The sequence below is a fragment of the Stegostoma tigrinum genome, chromosome 1, assembly GCF_030684315.1.
Source record: "Stegostoma tigrinum isolate sSteTig4 chromosome 1, sSteTig4.hap1, whole genome shotgun sequence".
Lineage (NCBI taxonomy): Eukaryota > Metazoa > Chordata > Chondrichthyes > Orectolobiformes > Stegostomatidae > Stegostoma > Stegostoma tigrinum.
Window position 1 is genome coordinate 166,055,109 of NC_081354.1, and position 15,870 is coordinate 166,070,978.

The 15,870-nt window shown below is 41.4% G+C and overlaps 1 protein-coding gene across 1 annotated transcript in view; it reads right to left on the reverse strand.

The window, feature by feature from the left end:
* The window catches only part of maea (macrophage erythroblast attacher, E3 ubiquitin ligase), a 157,457-nt gene that overhangs the window by 52,346 nt on the left and 89,241 nt on the right, over positions 1-15,870 (reverse strand). The window contains exon 5 of the mRNA XM_048545241.2: positions 12,474-12,550. Coding sequence (XP_048401198.1) covers positions 12,474-12,550 — 77 coding nt within the window. The remainder of the gene's footprint in view (positions 1-12,473; positions 12,551-15,870) is intronic.

The window sequence follows — 15,870 nt, forward strand, 5'->3', positions numbered from 1 at the left end:
TTAATAAAAGCAAGGAGGGTAAAGACATTGGCAGGTAAATAAAAGGAGAACCCTAAAGCTTTCTATAGGTATGTGAGGAATAAGAGGATGACTGGGGTAGGCATAGGGCCAGTCAAAGACAGAAGTGGGAAGTTGTGTGTGAACACTGTGGAGAATGGAGAGGTGCTAAACAAATATTTCTCATCTGTTTACACTGAGGGACAGGAGGATATTGTAGAGGAGGTGACTGAGTTACGGGCTACTAGAATTGAAAGGGTTGAGGTTAGTAAGGAGGAAGTGTTACCAATTCGACAACGTGTGAAGGTAGATAAAACCCCTGGGCCTGATGGGATTTTTCCAAGGATTGTCTCGGAAGCTAGGGAGGAGGTAATGGAGCCTTTGGCCTTGATCTGAGTCCTCGTTATCTACAGGTTTAGTAGCAGAGGACTGGAGGATTGCAAATGTTGTGCCCTTGTTCAAGTGGGGCAGTAGGAATGACCCAGGCAATTATAGACCTGTGAGCCTTACGTCTGTTGTAGGAAAAACTTTGGAAAGGATTAAGAGATAGGATTTATAATCATCTAGCAAGCAACAATGTGATTGGAGATAGTCAACATGGATTCGTCAAGGGCAGGTCATGTCTCACAAACTTCATTGAGTTTTTTGAGAAGGTGGCCAAGCATGTGTTTGAGGGTCGGGCAGTTGGTGTGGTGTACATGGACTTCAGTAAAGCCTTTGATAAGTTTCCCCATGGTAGGCTATTGGAGAAAATGCAGAGGCACAAGATTGAGGGAGATTTAGCCATTTGGATTAGAAACTGGCTTTCGCTAAGAAGGCAACGAGTGGTGGTTGATGGAAAATATTCAGCCTGGAGTCCGGTTATTAGTGGTGTGTCTCAAGGATCTGTTTTGAGACCACTGCTGTTTGTCATTTGTCTAAACGACTTGGACGCAGGCAATGGGGGAGGGGTTAGTAAGTTTGCAGATGACACTAAAGTCGGTGGAGTGGTGGACATTGTGAAAGAATGTTGCAGGCTGCAGGGAGACTAAATGTGAGGTGATTCACTTTGGGAGGAATACCTCTCTGATGAAGGGTCTAGGCCCGAAACGTCAGCTTTTGTGCTCCTGAGATGCTGCTTGGCCTGCTGTGTTCATCCAGCCTCACATTTTATTATCTTGGAATCTCCAGCATCTGCAGTTCCCATTATCTCTGAAGTTATTGATTGTCAGCTGAATCTGCAAATCTCTAGACATAGCCCTGGGCTCCAGGTCATCAGTAGCGGGACAGCAAGGTGAACAAACAGCAGTGTCAGTCAACTTGCTTTCAAAACGTCAATGATCGTTTCCACAATCCTTGGGGTTTCAAGCAGTTTATCCCAGGTTAGTCCACAATTAAAAAATACAGAAAAATAAAAAGGTGTGTCTTTTAAGCTGCTAAACCACAATTAATTTTATATCCATGAGCATCCTCGGATATTTTGGCAAAACAGTTTAGGCACTCTCAAATATCAGTCAAGCTTCTCCTACAAATTCCGAGGAAGAGTCACTCAAACTGATTTCTCTCCACAGATGTTGCCAGACCTGCAGGGCTTTTCCAGCAATTTCTGTTGTTTCTGTACCAAGAGATTTGTGTCTCTCCTGGAAATGTGGGACTTCGCAAGTACCCTTGCCTCACTGTTGAGGTTAAGTCCAAGCTATCATTTCCTGACTAATGAGCTTGGAGAAGGTGGGTGGAGGAAGGAGAACTACAGGCGGTACGCATACATTTAAAACATTCAATATTCCTTTAGTTTTCTACTTCATCTGTTCTGCAACTCCAGATGTAACAAGTGGACTTTAGATAAAACAGCATTGTGACAAGGGGTAGAATAAGGCTGCTTCTGCATTTCTATTTGTTCATTAAAGTTTAAAATTCAGCTGTGAACGCAAATCAAAAGATTACTATTTCTCGATTGCCAACATTTCAGCTGCAGACTGCTACTGTCAACTTTAAATGATCACAAGATTCTAAAATAGAAAGTAATGCATTCATTATGATTAAAATGGGCTTCTGTCTTACTAACAATTTCAGTTCTAGGAGCACATGAAAAATATTGCTACTTAGCATTAGGCCTGCTTCAGTTTCTTTGCACCGTATACAAACAACTTTACCAAAAGAGCATCATCATTTAAAGAACCTGTCAAGAACAATCTTGCACGTGTGCCGCAGGAGCAACAACACGGTACATAACTTGCGTGTTCTGCAAAGCTGCATCCCAAGAAACAAAACAGAGGCAACATCTCAAAAAATATATCAAGTGCATGTTATGCAAGATGGAAAAGCAACTGCACCTGGCTCCAGGGGTCTGTTACAACACAAATACTTGAACACGAGAGGAAGATCTCAAGATTCCATATCTGTCTACTTGGGTAATAATTTATTTTGTAAACGGACCACAAAACCTCAGTAGTCACTGGGCACAAAGCACTGATGAGCAACTCAAAATAAAAATACACAGCTACAACTTCAAAAATCTATTACAGATGCACTGAATCAAAAGTGCAGATTTTGCTTGACTTAAAAGGTAATCCAAGTTAATGCAAATCTGATGAGTTTCGGTCAACACAAGCATAATCAACTTTACAGAAAAAAAACAAATTGATTCAGACATGAAGACATTCTGTAGGTGGGTGTAAAATGATACAAAGAATTGGTCATCCCAAGATACTTTTTTTGGCCATATAGAAGTGAACCAGATATTTCAAGATCTTGAAAGAAAAGTAGATGCTTGTAACAAAGAAAATGTCCCAATGAAGGAGTTTATGCTCTTGCTCAAACATTGTGGCTATCGTAGGTGATAGCCTGGTGATATTATTGCTAGACAGTTAATCCAGAGACCCAGGCAATGTTCTGGTGGCCTGGGTTCAAATTCCATGGTAGATAGTGGAATTTGAATGCAATAATAATCCAGAAATAACAGTCTAATGATGACCATAAAACCACCACTGACTGTTAGGAAAAACTCATCAGGTTCACTCATGTCCTTTAAAGGAAAGAAGGAAATCCGCCATCCTTACCTGGTCTGGCATGTAACTTAAGAATCAACCATGTTGCTGTGGATCTGACCTGCTCCTCTGGGCAAATAGGGATGGGCAATAAATGCTGGCTGATCTAATGACACCAACACCCCAGCAATTAACAAAAAACGTTAGTTTGCCTTATGACGGGCAGATTGCATTTCAAGTGCTGCAGCTAAAGAGGGACAGTGGATTTACTTTCTTCAAAGCATTTGATAAGGTGCTATAGTTATTGAGCAAAATAAAAGCTTGTGGTGTCGAGGGTAGCACGTTGGCCAAATAGAAGGTTGAATGCTAACAAGTAGTAACTAGCAGGTATTAAGACAGTGTAGGAGTTGGGGTGTCATGTTGCGGCCTTACATGGTGTTGATGAAGCCACTTTTTAAAAGTATTCAATTTGGGTCTCCTTGCTTAGCAAAGATGTTGTTAAACTAGGAAGGGTGCAGAAAAGATTTACAGGGACGTTGCTAGGACTGGAGAGTTTCAGTTCTTGGAATAGGCCGAATAGGCTGGGTTTTTTTCTCTGGTGCTTAGGCTGAGAGGTGACAGTAGAGATTTATAGAATCATGAGACATGGATAAAAGGTGAACAGCCAAGGTATTTTCCCTAGGGTGGGCGAGTCCAAAACTACAGGTCATAGGCTGACGGTGAGAGGGGAACAATTTAAAAGGACCTGAGGGGCAACATTTTCACAAAGAGGGTGGTGCGTGCATGAAACAACCTGCAAGAATTGAAGGCCGGTACAATTACACTTAAAAGGCATCTGAATGTGTCTACGAATAGGAAAGGTTTAGAGGGCTATGGGTCAAATGCTGACAAATAGGATTGGTCAGGTTGAGACATCTAGTCAGCGTGGATGAATTGGACCAAAGGATCTGCTTCCATGTTGTATAATTCTAAAAGGGCTTTTACAAGCTGCAAAAATGTAAGGAGTGGCTTGCCACAGGAATGTGTGCTGGGGCTTGAACATTTTACATAAAGTAACTGATGAAGGATCTCAGGGTACAGTTGCTAAACTTGCTGACAAAAGACAGTTAGAAGACTAAGTTGTGAAGATGGCATGGTGACGTGGAATCAAGAAAAAAAATGTGGGCAAGTAGGTGGCAAATCGAGCATAATGCTGCAAAATATGAAACTGTCCATTTTGACGAAGAATTAAAAATACTATCTAAATGGTGAGAGATTGTAAAACTCAAATGCAGACAGGTTTGCATTGTCCTGTGGATGAATCACAAAGTTAGGTACTGCTATTAATTAGATGTGCTAACAGAATGTTATAATTAATCTTGAGGGGAAATAAATATAAACATCCAGAGGTGTACCTTAGTTATACATGGTGCAGGGAAGTCCACATCTGGAATACTGTGTACAGCTTTGATCAGTTTCTCGAAGGAAGGACATAAAAGGCATTGGAGGTAGTCGAGAGAATGTTCACTAAACTAGCAGCTGAAAGAGTGGAACAAGAGTTAATATTTTGGGTCTGGTGAACCTTCCTCAGAACAGAGTTAACTCTGACTGTTTCTTGACGGATGCTGCCAGACCTGGTGAACTTGTCCAGCATCTTTGGTGATAATGGGAACTGCAGATGCTGGAGAATCCAAGATAACAAAGTGTGAAGCTGGATGAACACAGCAGGCCAAGCAGCATCTCGGGAGCACAAAAGCTGACGTTTCGGGCCTAGACCCTTCATCAGAATCCACTGTTCTTTCGGGTTTTAGCTGAACGAGTGGATTACCTTTTGAGGAAAGGTTGGACAGGCTAGAATTATATTCACTTGTGTTCTGAAAAGAAAGAAGGAACCTGAATGAAATCCTGAGGGGTCTTGCAGGATCAAAGAAAACATGCATCCTCTTATGGGGTAATCCAGATCTAGGGGTTACTGTTTAAGAATAAGATCACACCCAAATAAATCAGAGAATAAGTGAGTTCCTTACAGGGTGATGGGTCTTTGGATCTCTTCCTGAAGAAGATTTATAAGTTCAAAGAATCTGCTTCTATAAGGCTTAGAAAAATAGATGCTTGTTGAGCAATGAAATGAAAACTTTGCAGTTACCATCAGACCAGCCATGATAAATTGGGAGTGTAGATTCAAGCAGCTGAATGGCCTATGCTGGTTCCTAGTTCATACAGTACTCGCTTTTTTGATTGTACAAGGTCAGATACCCTAAATCGATGATAACTACGCCTCTCATATGCCACTTGTTCTCTTTATTCTTTTTTGGGAGGTGGCATCACCGGCAAGGTCATCAGTTGCTTCTTAACGCCAACTACCTTTGAAATGAGCACCTCAACGTCAAACACACCTCAACGTCAAACACACCTCAACGTCAAACACAGAACAACAATACTACCTAGAACACAGAACACTACAGTGCAGTACAGGCCCTTTGGGCCTCGATGTTGTGTCGAGCTGTGAAACCAAACTGAAGCCCATCTAACCTACACTAATCCACTATTATCCATATGTTTATCCAATGACTATTTAAATGCCCTTAAACTTGGCAAGTCTACTACTCTTGCAGGCAGGGCATTCAAAGCCCTTACTACTCCGAGTAAAGAACCTACCTCTGACATCTGTCCTATATCTCTCACGCCTCAATTTAAAGCTATGTCTTCTTGTGCTAGCCATCTCCATCCAAGGAAAAAGGCTCTTACTGTCCACCCTATCTAATCCTTTGATCACCTTGTATGTCTCTATTCAGTTACCTCTTAACCTTCTTCTAACAAAAACAGCCTCAAGTCCCTCAACCTTTCCTCACAAGACCTTCCCTCCATACCAGGCAACATCCTGGTAAATCTCCTCTGCACCCTTTCCAACGCTTTCACATCCTTCCTATAAATGCGGTGACCAGAACTATCTGCAATACTCCAAGTGCGGCCGCACCAGAGTTCTGTACAGCTGCAACATGACCTCATGGCTCCAAAACTCAATCCCTCTACCAATAAAACCTAACACACCGTACACCTTCTTAACAATCCGCTCAACCTGGGTGGCAACTTTCAGGGGTCTACGTACATGGACACCGAGATCTCTCCGCTCATCCACACTACCAAGAGTTTTACTATTAGCCCAGTAGTCTGTATTCCTGTTACTCCTTCCAAAGTGAATCACCTCATACTTTTCTACATTAAACTCCATTTGCCACCTCTCAGCCCATCTCTGCAGCTTATCTATGTCCCTTTGTGACCTGCAACATCCGTCTGCACTATCCACAACTCCATCAACTTTACGGTCATCTGCAAATTTACTAACCCATCCTACACCCTCATCCAGGTCATTTACAAAAATGGCAAACAGCAGTGGCCCCAAAACAGATCCTTGCGGTACACCACTAGTAACTGAACTCCAGGATGAACTTTTCCCATCAACGACCATCCTCTGTCTTCTTTCAACTAGCCAATTTATGATCCAAACCGTTAAATCACCCTCAATCCCATGACTCTGCATTTTCTGCAATAGCCTACCATGGGGAACCTTATCAAACACTTTACTTAAATCCATATACACCACTGCAACTGCTTTACCCTCATCCACCTGTTTGGTCACCTTCTCAAAGAACTCAGTAAGGTTAGTAAGGCACAACCTACCTTTCACAAAACTGTGTTGCCTATCCCTAATCAAAATTATTCCATTCTAAATGATTATAAATCCTCTCTCATAATCCTTTTCAACACTTCACCCACAACCAAAGTAAGACTCACTGGTCTGTAATTACCAGAATGGTCCCTCTTCTTCTTGAATAAGGGGACAACATTTGCTATCTTCCAGTCTTCTGGCACTATTCCTGAAGATAATGACGACATAAAGATCAAAGCCAAACACTCTGCAATCTCCTCCCTAGCTTCCCAGAGAATCTTAGGATACATCCCCTGGACCAGAAGGGATGTATCTATTTTCACAGCTTTGATAATTGCTAACACCTCCTCCTTGTGAACTTCAATCCGGTCTAGTCTAAAAGCCTGTATCTCAGTATTCTCCTCAAAGACGTTGTCTTTTTCCCTCGAAAAATATTCATTTAGTGCCTCTCCTATCTCTTCGGACTCCACACACAACTTCCCACTACTGTCCATGACTGGCCCTCATCTTACTCCAGTCATTCTTTTGTTCTTGACATACTTATGGAAAGCTTTAGGGTTTTCCTTTATCCTACCTGCCAAAGACTTCTCATGTCCCCTCCTGGCTCTTCTTAGCTCTCTCTTGTTCCTTCCTGACTAACTTGTAATTCTCAAGTGCCCTAACTGAGCCTTCAAGCCTCATCTGTACGTAAGCCTCCCTCTTCCTCTTGACAAGAGTTTCAACCTCTTTAGTAAACCATGGTTCCCTCGCTTGACCACTTCCTCACTGCCTGAAAGGTCCATGCTTATCAAGGACACGCATTAAATGTTCCTTGAACAAGCTCCACATTTCAATTGTGCCCAACCCCTGCAGTTTCCTTCTCCATCCCATGCATCCTAAATCTTGCCTAATTGCTTTGCAATTACCTTCCCCCCAGCTATAACTCTTGCCCTGCGGTAAATACCTATCCCTTTCCATTATTAAGGTAAACGTAACCGAACTGTGGTCATTATCACTGAAGTGCACGCCTACCTCCAAATCTAACACCTGGCCTGGTTCATTATCCAGAACCAAATCCAAAGTGGCCTCACCTCTTGTTGGCCTAGCCACGTACTGTGTAAGGAAACTGTCCTGGGCACATTGGAAAAAAAACTGATGCATCTAACGTACTCGACCTATAGCACTTCCAGTCAATATTTGAAAAGTTAAAGCCCCTATAACAACTACCCTGTTACCATTGCTCCTATCCAGAATCAGCTTGGCGATCCTTTCCTCCACATCCCTGGAACTTCTCGGAGGCCTACAAAAAACTCCCAATAGGGTGACCTCTCCCTTCCTATTTCTAACCTCAGCCCATACTATCTCACTAGATGAGTCCTCATCAAACGTCCTTTCTGCCACCGTAATACTGTCCTTGACTAATAATGCCACACCTCCCCCTCTGTTACCACCTTGCCTGTAAGATACCTTCCAAATCACTCAACATTTGGACTTGGAAATACACTTTGACCCATCAATACGAAAGGAATGAAAGTCTAGAAAAATGTCTGACTGCATTGTGGGTCACCCTACAGCACAGACTGCAATTGAAGGCAATGGGAGCTATGGTTTGGCAATAATTCCTAAATTAGCCAGCAACACCCACATTCCATGAATGAATAAGCAAACAAAAAAATTGCTCCCAATCTGGAATCATAAGCAGGCCAGACCAGGTGAAGATTGCAGTTTTCTTTCCCTAAAGAACTGTTGTGAACCAGGTGGGTTTTTAACAAATGAATGATAGTTGTCATAATCACCATCATCCCCATTACACCTTACATTATGCAACAGTTACGCATTATTTCTCCCAAGCTTTTGTGTCAACGTTATAACAATGTTGCACGGCAGGGAGCTTAAAATAGCAAAATCTGAGTTTTTTCAGGATGACTCTATCCGTCGCCAGAAATCGACTAATTATTGTGGTTCACTAAACATGTATTGCACTTGATCCAGCGACTGCGACAATGCTGAAACAGCTCAGCTATTCAAAAATTAATTACCATGCATTCAAATACAGTAAATTATAATGCTACGTGTTAAGCAATTCATGAAAATTTAAAGGCTAACAAAATGTGAACTGTAATGCTTATTACCACCATCTACTACTAAAGCAGTACATAAATGAAATATTTTACTGCCCATGTTTCTTGAAAACTGACATGACTTATTGAGACACACATTGTCTCAGCACCTGAATCAGATTGGATATTACAGCGTCTCATGAGGACTTACAACAATGCACTGCTACTCACGACGTTGAAATTCGGAAGCCACATAATTCTGTGCCATTGGCTTTGGTCAGAAGTAACGACATGGTAACAGGAGCCCGTGTGTGTGTGCGCGTGCGTGCGCGTGTTCTCATGACTGTTGCATGTTTCAGTGTTTTTTTTAAATATATAATACACAAACATGCAGTCGTACAAGTTCATCTCAGAATATCAAACGGAAAGAAATTCACAAAAACACAAACTCAAATATTAGATGCATACAACAAATTCCGTAAAATATTTAAATATTGCAAAAATCAAGATCGTTTTACAAAATCAAAACCCATGAAAAGGTTATGAACTAACCAAGCAACACTTGTGCATTATATCTGTATCTATGGGGGAAATGGGGTGGATGCTCATTTGGGTTTGCCAAAAAAAATTGGGGAGAATGGCATAAATGCATCTGACAATTCTGGAATTGTGGCCACAGACAGTTTTGAATATAACACTACGGAATTTCAGAAGTGGAAAATGGAAAAGAAGAGAATGCATTTAAAAAAAGGAAAGACACTGAAGAATGAGAAGTTTAATCACATACAAGGAGACTAGCTCTCTAAAGAAACAAAGCACGAATAGGTCATAATTTAATCAATAAATCTAAACAGTAAATCTTTTTAAAGCACCATTTTTTCAGGCAACATTCCAATTTATTTGCAGTATGAACAAGTGCATTTAATCCCAGTTCTGACAAAATATTAACTTTGTCTTTAGACAGACAGACTGAGGATTTGCAGGGGTAGGCCATTCGAGTCCGCAACACTGTGCCACCATTCAATATGATCACGGTTGATCACGGAGCTCAATATCCTCAACCTACCCTTCCCCCCACAATCCCCATATCCCTTGGTTCCTTCAGACATAGGTTATACCTACCTCGTCCTTGAAAACAAAGTTTCAGCTTCAAACATTCTTTATGGTAGTGAATTCCACAAGCTCACCACTGCCTGGGTGAACAAAGTTCTATTCATCTCGGTTCTAAAAGGCCTGCCCCTTATCCTTAAACTATGACCCTTCTTTGGGGCTCATCCACCATCAGGAACATCCTTTCTGTACGTAACCTGCCTAGCCATGTCAGAATTTTAGGTTTCTATAAAATTCCCTCCTCATTCTTCTGAATTCCAGTGAATATAAGACTAAAACAGTCTTCAAACGTCTGTCCTGCCATCGGAGGAATCAATTTTGTAAACCTTTGCTAAAATCTTGGTCTGTGGCAAGAACATCCTAATGGGGATCATGACAAGTTATTGGCCAACAGGATTAAGGAAAATCCCAAGGCATTTTTATACATATACGAAGAGCAAAACAGTAGCCAGGGAGAAGGTTGCCTCACTCTAGGACAGGGAAGAGAATTTATGCGTGGAGCCAGAGGAAATGGGCAAGGTATTAAATAAGCATTTTGCGTCAGTATTCACCATAGAGAAGGACTTGGTGGATGACGAGTCTGGGGAAGGGTGTGTAGATAGTTTGGGCCATGTTGAGATCAAAATGGAGGTGGTATTGGGCGTCTTGAAAAACATTAAGGTAGACAAGTCCCAGACCCTGATGCGATATTCCCCAGAATAATGAGGGGGGCAAGGGAGCAAGTTGCTGGGGCCTTGAGGGAAATCTTTGTATCCTCACTAGCTACAGGGCATGTCCCAGCGGATTTGAGAAGAGCCAATGCTACTCCTTTGTTTAAGGGTGGCAGTGACAATCCAGCTGATTAGGCTAGTGAGACTTCCCCAAGTGGTAGGGAAATTATTGGAGAGGATTCTTCTAGACAGGATTTCCCCCGATTTGGAAATAAGTGGGCATATTAGCAAGAGGCAACATGGTTTTGTGAAGGCGAGGTTGCGCCTCATTAACTTGACTGAGTTTTTTGAGGAAGTGACGAAGATCATCGATGAAGGTGGGACAGCGGATGCTGACTGCATCGACTACAGTAAGGCCTTTGACAAGGTCCGTCATGGCAGGCCGATACAGAAGGCAAAAGTCACAGGGTCAGAGATGATTTTTCAAAATGAATAAAAACTGGCTTGGTTACAGAAGGCAGAGGATAGCAGTGGAAGGGTGCATTTCTGAATGGAGGGCTTTGTCTAGTGGCATTCCTCAGGGATCAGTGCTGGGACCTTTGATACATTTAATATATATAAAATGATTTGGATGAATATGTTACTGGCTTGATTACTAAGTTTGCTGATGACAAAAGGTTGGCAGAATCATGGATAATGATGAGCACTGTCAGAGGATACAGCTGGATGTCGATCAGTTAGTGACTTGGGCAGAGAGATGGCAGTTGGAGTTTAATCCAGAAAAATGTGAGGTGATGCATTTTGGAAGGCTTAATCCAGATAGAAAATATACAGTAATGCCAGAACCCTTAACAGTACTGATAAGCAGAGGGATCTAGGTACGCAGGTCACCGAAAGTGGCAGCACAGGTGGAGAAGGTAGTCAAGGCACACGGCATGCTTTTTTTCACTGGCTGGAGCACTGAGTTTATAAAACGGCAGGTAATTTTGCAGCTTTACAGAATCTTAGTTAGGCTGCATTTGGAAGTGTGTTCAATTCTGGTCACCACACTATCAAAAGAATGTGGTAGCTGGGGAGAGGGTACAGAAAAGATTTACCAGATGTTGCCTGGTATGAAGAACATTAGCTATGAGGAGAGGGTGGAAAAACTTGGGCTGTTTTCACTGGAATGACAAAGGTTAAGGGGCGACCTGCTAGAGGTCTACAAGGTTGTGAAGGGCATGGACAAAACGGACAATCAGAAGCTTTTCCCAAGGGTGGAAGAGTCAGTTACTAGGGGGCATAGGTTTAAGGTGTGAGGGGCAAGGTTTAAAGTTAATGCACGAGGCAAGTTTTTCTTTGTTACACAAACGGTAGTGGACACCTTGAACTCACTGCTGGAGGTGGTGGTGGAAACAGATACTATAGTGATTTTTAAAGGGTGTCTTGACAAACACATCAATAGGATGGGGAGAGGGGAATACGGTTCCCAGAAGGGTAGGGGCTTAAGTTGTGACAGGCAGCATGTCAGTGCAGGCTTGGAGGACTGAAGGCCATGTTCCTGTGCTGTAATTTTTTCTGTTCAACCTTCCTCAGACAAACACCAAAACTGCACAGAATATTCCAGATATGGCCTCACCAAATCCTTGTCTAATCACAGCAAGTAGTCCTTATTCCTCTTCTCAAATCCTCTTGCTATGAAGGTAAACTGTAGGTTAGCCTTCATAGCAGAGTGCCTGCTGCACTTCCACATGTTCTTTCAGCAACTAGTGCACAGGACCTGGTAGCTGCTCGTTGATCTTCATTCTTTGGTGTCTCCAAAATAGTTAAATGGCCTTAAAAATGTTCAACATCAGCTTGAAAATAAATTCTCCAAATTTTAGATTATCAGCATTTGATACAGACAATGATGGCAGTCAATTATAGTAATAGTGCAGTGTACACTTCACAAGTTCAAATTAATACCAATACAAAATTAGTGATGTAGTTATATCAACCATATTGGAAACAACAGAAATGAGTTTAAGACAATATACCTTGTGTATTTCTCATTTTAACAGCAAATGGTAACCTTACAATGTACCTGACTGCTTCCAGTCTCTTATTTTGTCGGATAAGCTCAATGAATTCCTGAATCCTCAAACTGAACTCCAGGCAGCTCTGTCAACAAAAAAGAACTCATTGAAAGACAGGTCACATGATAATCTGGATAAAACCTCAAGTGCCAAAAGAGGCTGGTATAACAAAGGCTAGAGTTTGATGCAAGGACAATGAGTCTAATAACACGCCACTCCTCCATACGCTGTGCCATAAATTCTTACAGTAGGATTCCCTGTTCAAAAATAGTGAACAGCATGATAAGCCTGCTGCTGATGTCTTGCGTATGAGCTAAACATGCTAGAAAAATTGCTGGCCCATTTAAATAACCTTATGACATTTATAAAGTCAAACTACAACCAACTTTGCAAATATGGAATAACTTTCCTTCAGCTTTTTAATTATTCTTCCATTAAATTTTTGTCATTTCCCCATAGTTTTGCTCACGGCATTTCGTTTGCTGTTAAAATAGTTTAATGCTATTACCTAAGTTCAAACTCTGGGCTGCTCATTAAAAGTTCGGATTAACAGAGGAGATACACCTACATACCCTGCTCTCACAGGACCCAGAAATCCTGTTCAGGGCACTTCTAGCATTAACTTACCATTCAAAACCTGATAGAAACATCAAAAATAGGTGCAGAAAATTCAGTCCTGTTTCACATTCAATGCGATCATGACTGATTATCCAACACTGTATCCTGTTTCTGCTTTCTCCCTATATCTTTAGCTCTAAAAACTATATTTAAATATCCCCCTTGAAAACATTTAATGTTTTAGTTTCAACCTCTTTCTATAGCACAGAATTCCACAGGTTCACCACTTGTTGGCTGAGGAACTTCTCTTTAGTTCTAAATGGCTGTAAGCTGTGACCCCTTTCTAACAACTTGAACGATTTGCTGCTGTCAGTACCATATGGGCCATGGCGTGCTCAACATGAGCTGAAATGGATGACATTGAGTTAATGCTATAGAACTTAACTTCAACTATTTACTTACACAGCCAGATCCACTTGTATGAAAATCAGTTTTTAAAATTGTTTAAACTTCCAAATTACACTCTTGCAATCCATGGCACATGATTTTCATATCATTGCTGTAACAATGGCACACTATGAAATGTACAATATTACTTGATGAGTTTTTATTTAAATGTCAGTAATTCTAACTGTTCAGCATGCTTATGATAATCTCACTTTTTAAATCATCCATGTACACCCATGACACTGAAATATAGCGACGTTTTGGTTGCTACAGAAACCTAACATTTGGGAGCATATTCATGTTGACTTATAAAGTTCTACTGTAAAATGGTGGAAATTTGTTGAAGTGCTCAATTTGTATGGACACAATTTTCTTAGATATGGTCAAAGGAAATTGTAATCCTGTTTATTTTTGTAGGTTTTGCTTTGTCACTTCAACTTCCAAAGTATGCACTCAACAACAATGAACTGATGCTTGTTATTTTTTTATTTCCAAAGCGAGAGATCCTGGGTTACAATTGATACTAACAGCTTTTTGATTCAACTCTCAAGTTCCACAGCAAAGGGTCAAGGCAGCAGCTCACCACTACCTTTGCAAGGGCAACAAAGGATGGACAGGAAACGTTGGCCAGCCAGTGGCATCCACATTCCTGAAATGAATTTTAAAAATTCTACCGTCTGACAATTTTTGCTTTGATTTTATCAGAGATGGTAATACGCTTAGCAACGTAGGACAGGAGTAGGCCATTTTGTCTTCACAGCATGCCACACCACTCAATACAATCACGGCTGATTAAATACTCCATGTTTCTTACCAATCACACCACCATAACCTGTATGCCACTGTCAGAGATCTATCAATTGATCCTTAAACACTGTCAAAGGCTGAGCTTTCGCAGCCCTTCTAGAATTCCAAAGATTCACAACCCAGAGTTCTAGAAAAAAAATTATCCCCCTCTTGGTCCCAAATGAAATACTCATTGTTAAATTGCACCCTCTAGTTCTCAACTAACCTTCAGTGACTTCTCATAAACCTTTTCATAAATAAGAACACCAATGTCCCTTTGATTGATTCTGTGTTTTTGGTGAGAAGAGTAGCTCCCTGCCAGACTGGAACCCAGGATCTCATCCGAAACGAAAAACAACAAGCAGCAATTCATGGCTGTTGTGCATGCTTTGAAAACTTAAACAAGTGGAAACATAGGAGGCAGTATTAGATTAATCTGTCACTCAGCAATATAGCAAATCACCACAGAATCAGATCCAATACAGGAGCGCATTATGATCAGGTTTCTGCAAGCTCTTTGAAATGCCTATGCAATTACTCACAGTCCCTGAATTTCCCCAAAAGTTCTTACTTCACCTCCCTCTCAGTACAGCATATACCTAATTCTGTTTTGAAAACTTTTCGGAATGAATTTCCTCCACCAGCTTTTCACAGTGCACTCCAGATCACAGCATACAAGAAAACACCCTTTTCCTGCTTAGATTTTGTCATTAAAATCTGCACTCTTAGGTTCCTGAAGTATCTGCCAATGTGAACACCAGATGTACTGTTAAGCAATGTAGTTTTAAACACCTCATTAACGTTCTGTTTTAACTTCTATACACTAAGTACAGCAAGTTTACAAACAGAAGGGCCTGAGGAACAGTCACCAAACTTGAAACATTAACTCTGATCTTTCTTCACAGGTGTTGCCAGAACTGCTGAGCTTTTCCAGCAATTTTTGTTTCTTCCCACCTACCAACCTGATCCCACATCCTTGACCTGTCCGTCCTCCCCCGACTCTCATATCCCCTCCCCACCTATACTGTCCTCTCTACCTATTTTCTCCTCTATCCATCTTCGGTCCGCCTCCACCCCCCCCCCCTCCCTATTTATTCCAGAATCCTCTCCCCATCCCCCTCTAATCAAACGTCAGCTTTTGTGCTCCTGAGATGCTGCTTGGCCTGCTGTGTTCATCCAGCCTCACACTTTGTTATCTTGGTTTTTGTTTCTGATTTACAATATCCACTGTTCTTTTAGTTTTTAAACAGAGCAATCATAGCTTGTCTCGTCTTTACACATGTCTGGAGCTCATCTTCAATACCATTCTCGGAATTTTTTTCTTTTACTCGCTCCAAAGCATTGACAACCTCAAGTTTTATTTTAGGTGAGGCAGAACCAGTAATTTTGCACTCGGCTTTTAGACCCTAACATATGCAAGTAGAATAAGGCATTCAGCCCATTGCATTCGCTCTGATGTTCAATCATGGCTGATGTTTCTCGACTTGACTCTCCTGCCTTCTTCTCACAACCTTTGATCCTCTAAGTAATCGGTCTTAAATACACTAAATGACTGACTACACAGCCTTCTGTGCACTGAGTTCTACAGATTCACCATCCTCTGCCTGAAGAAAT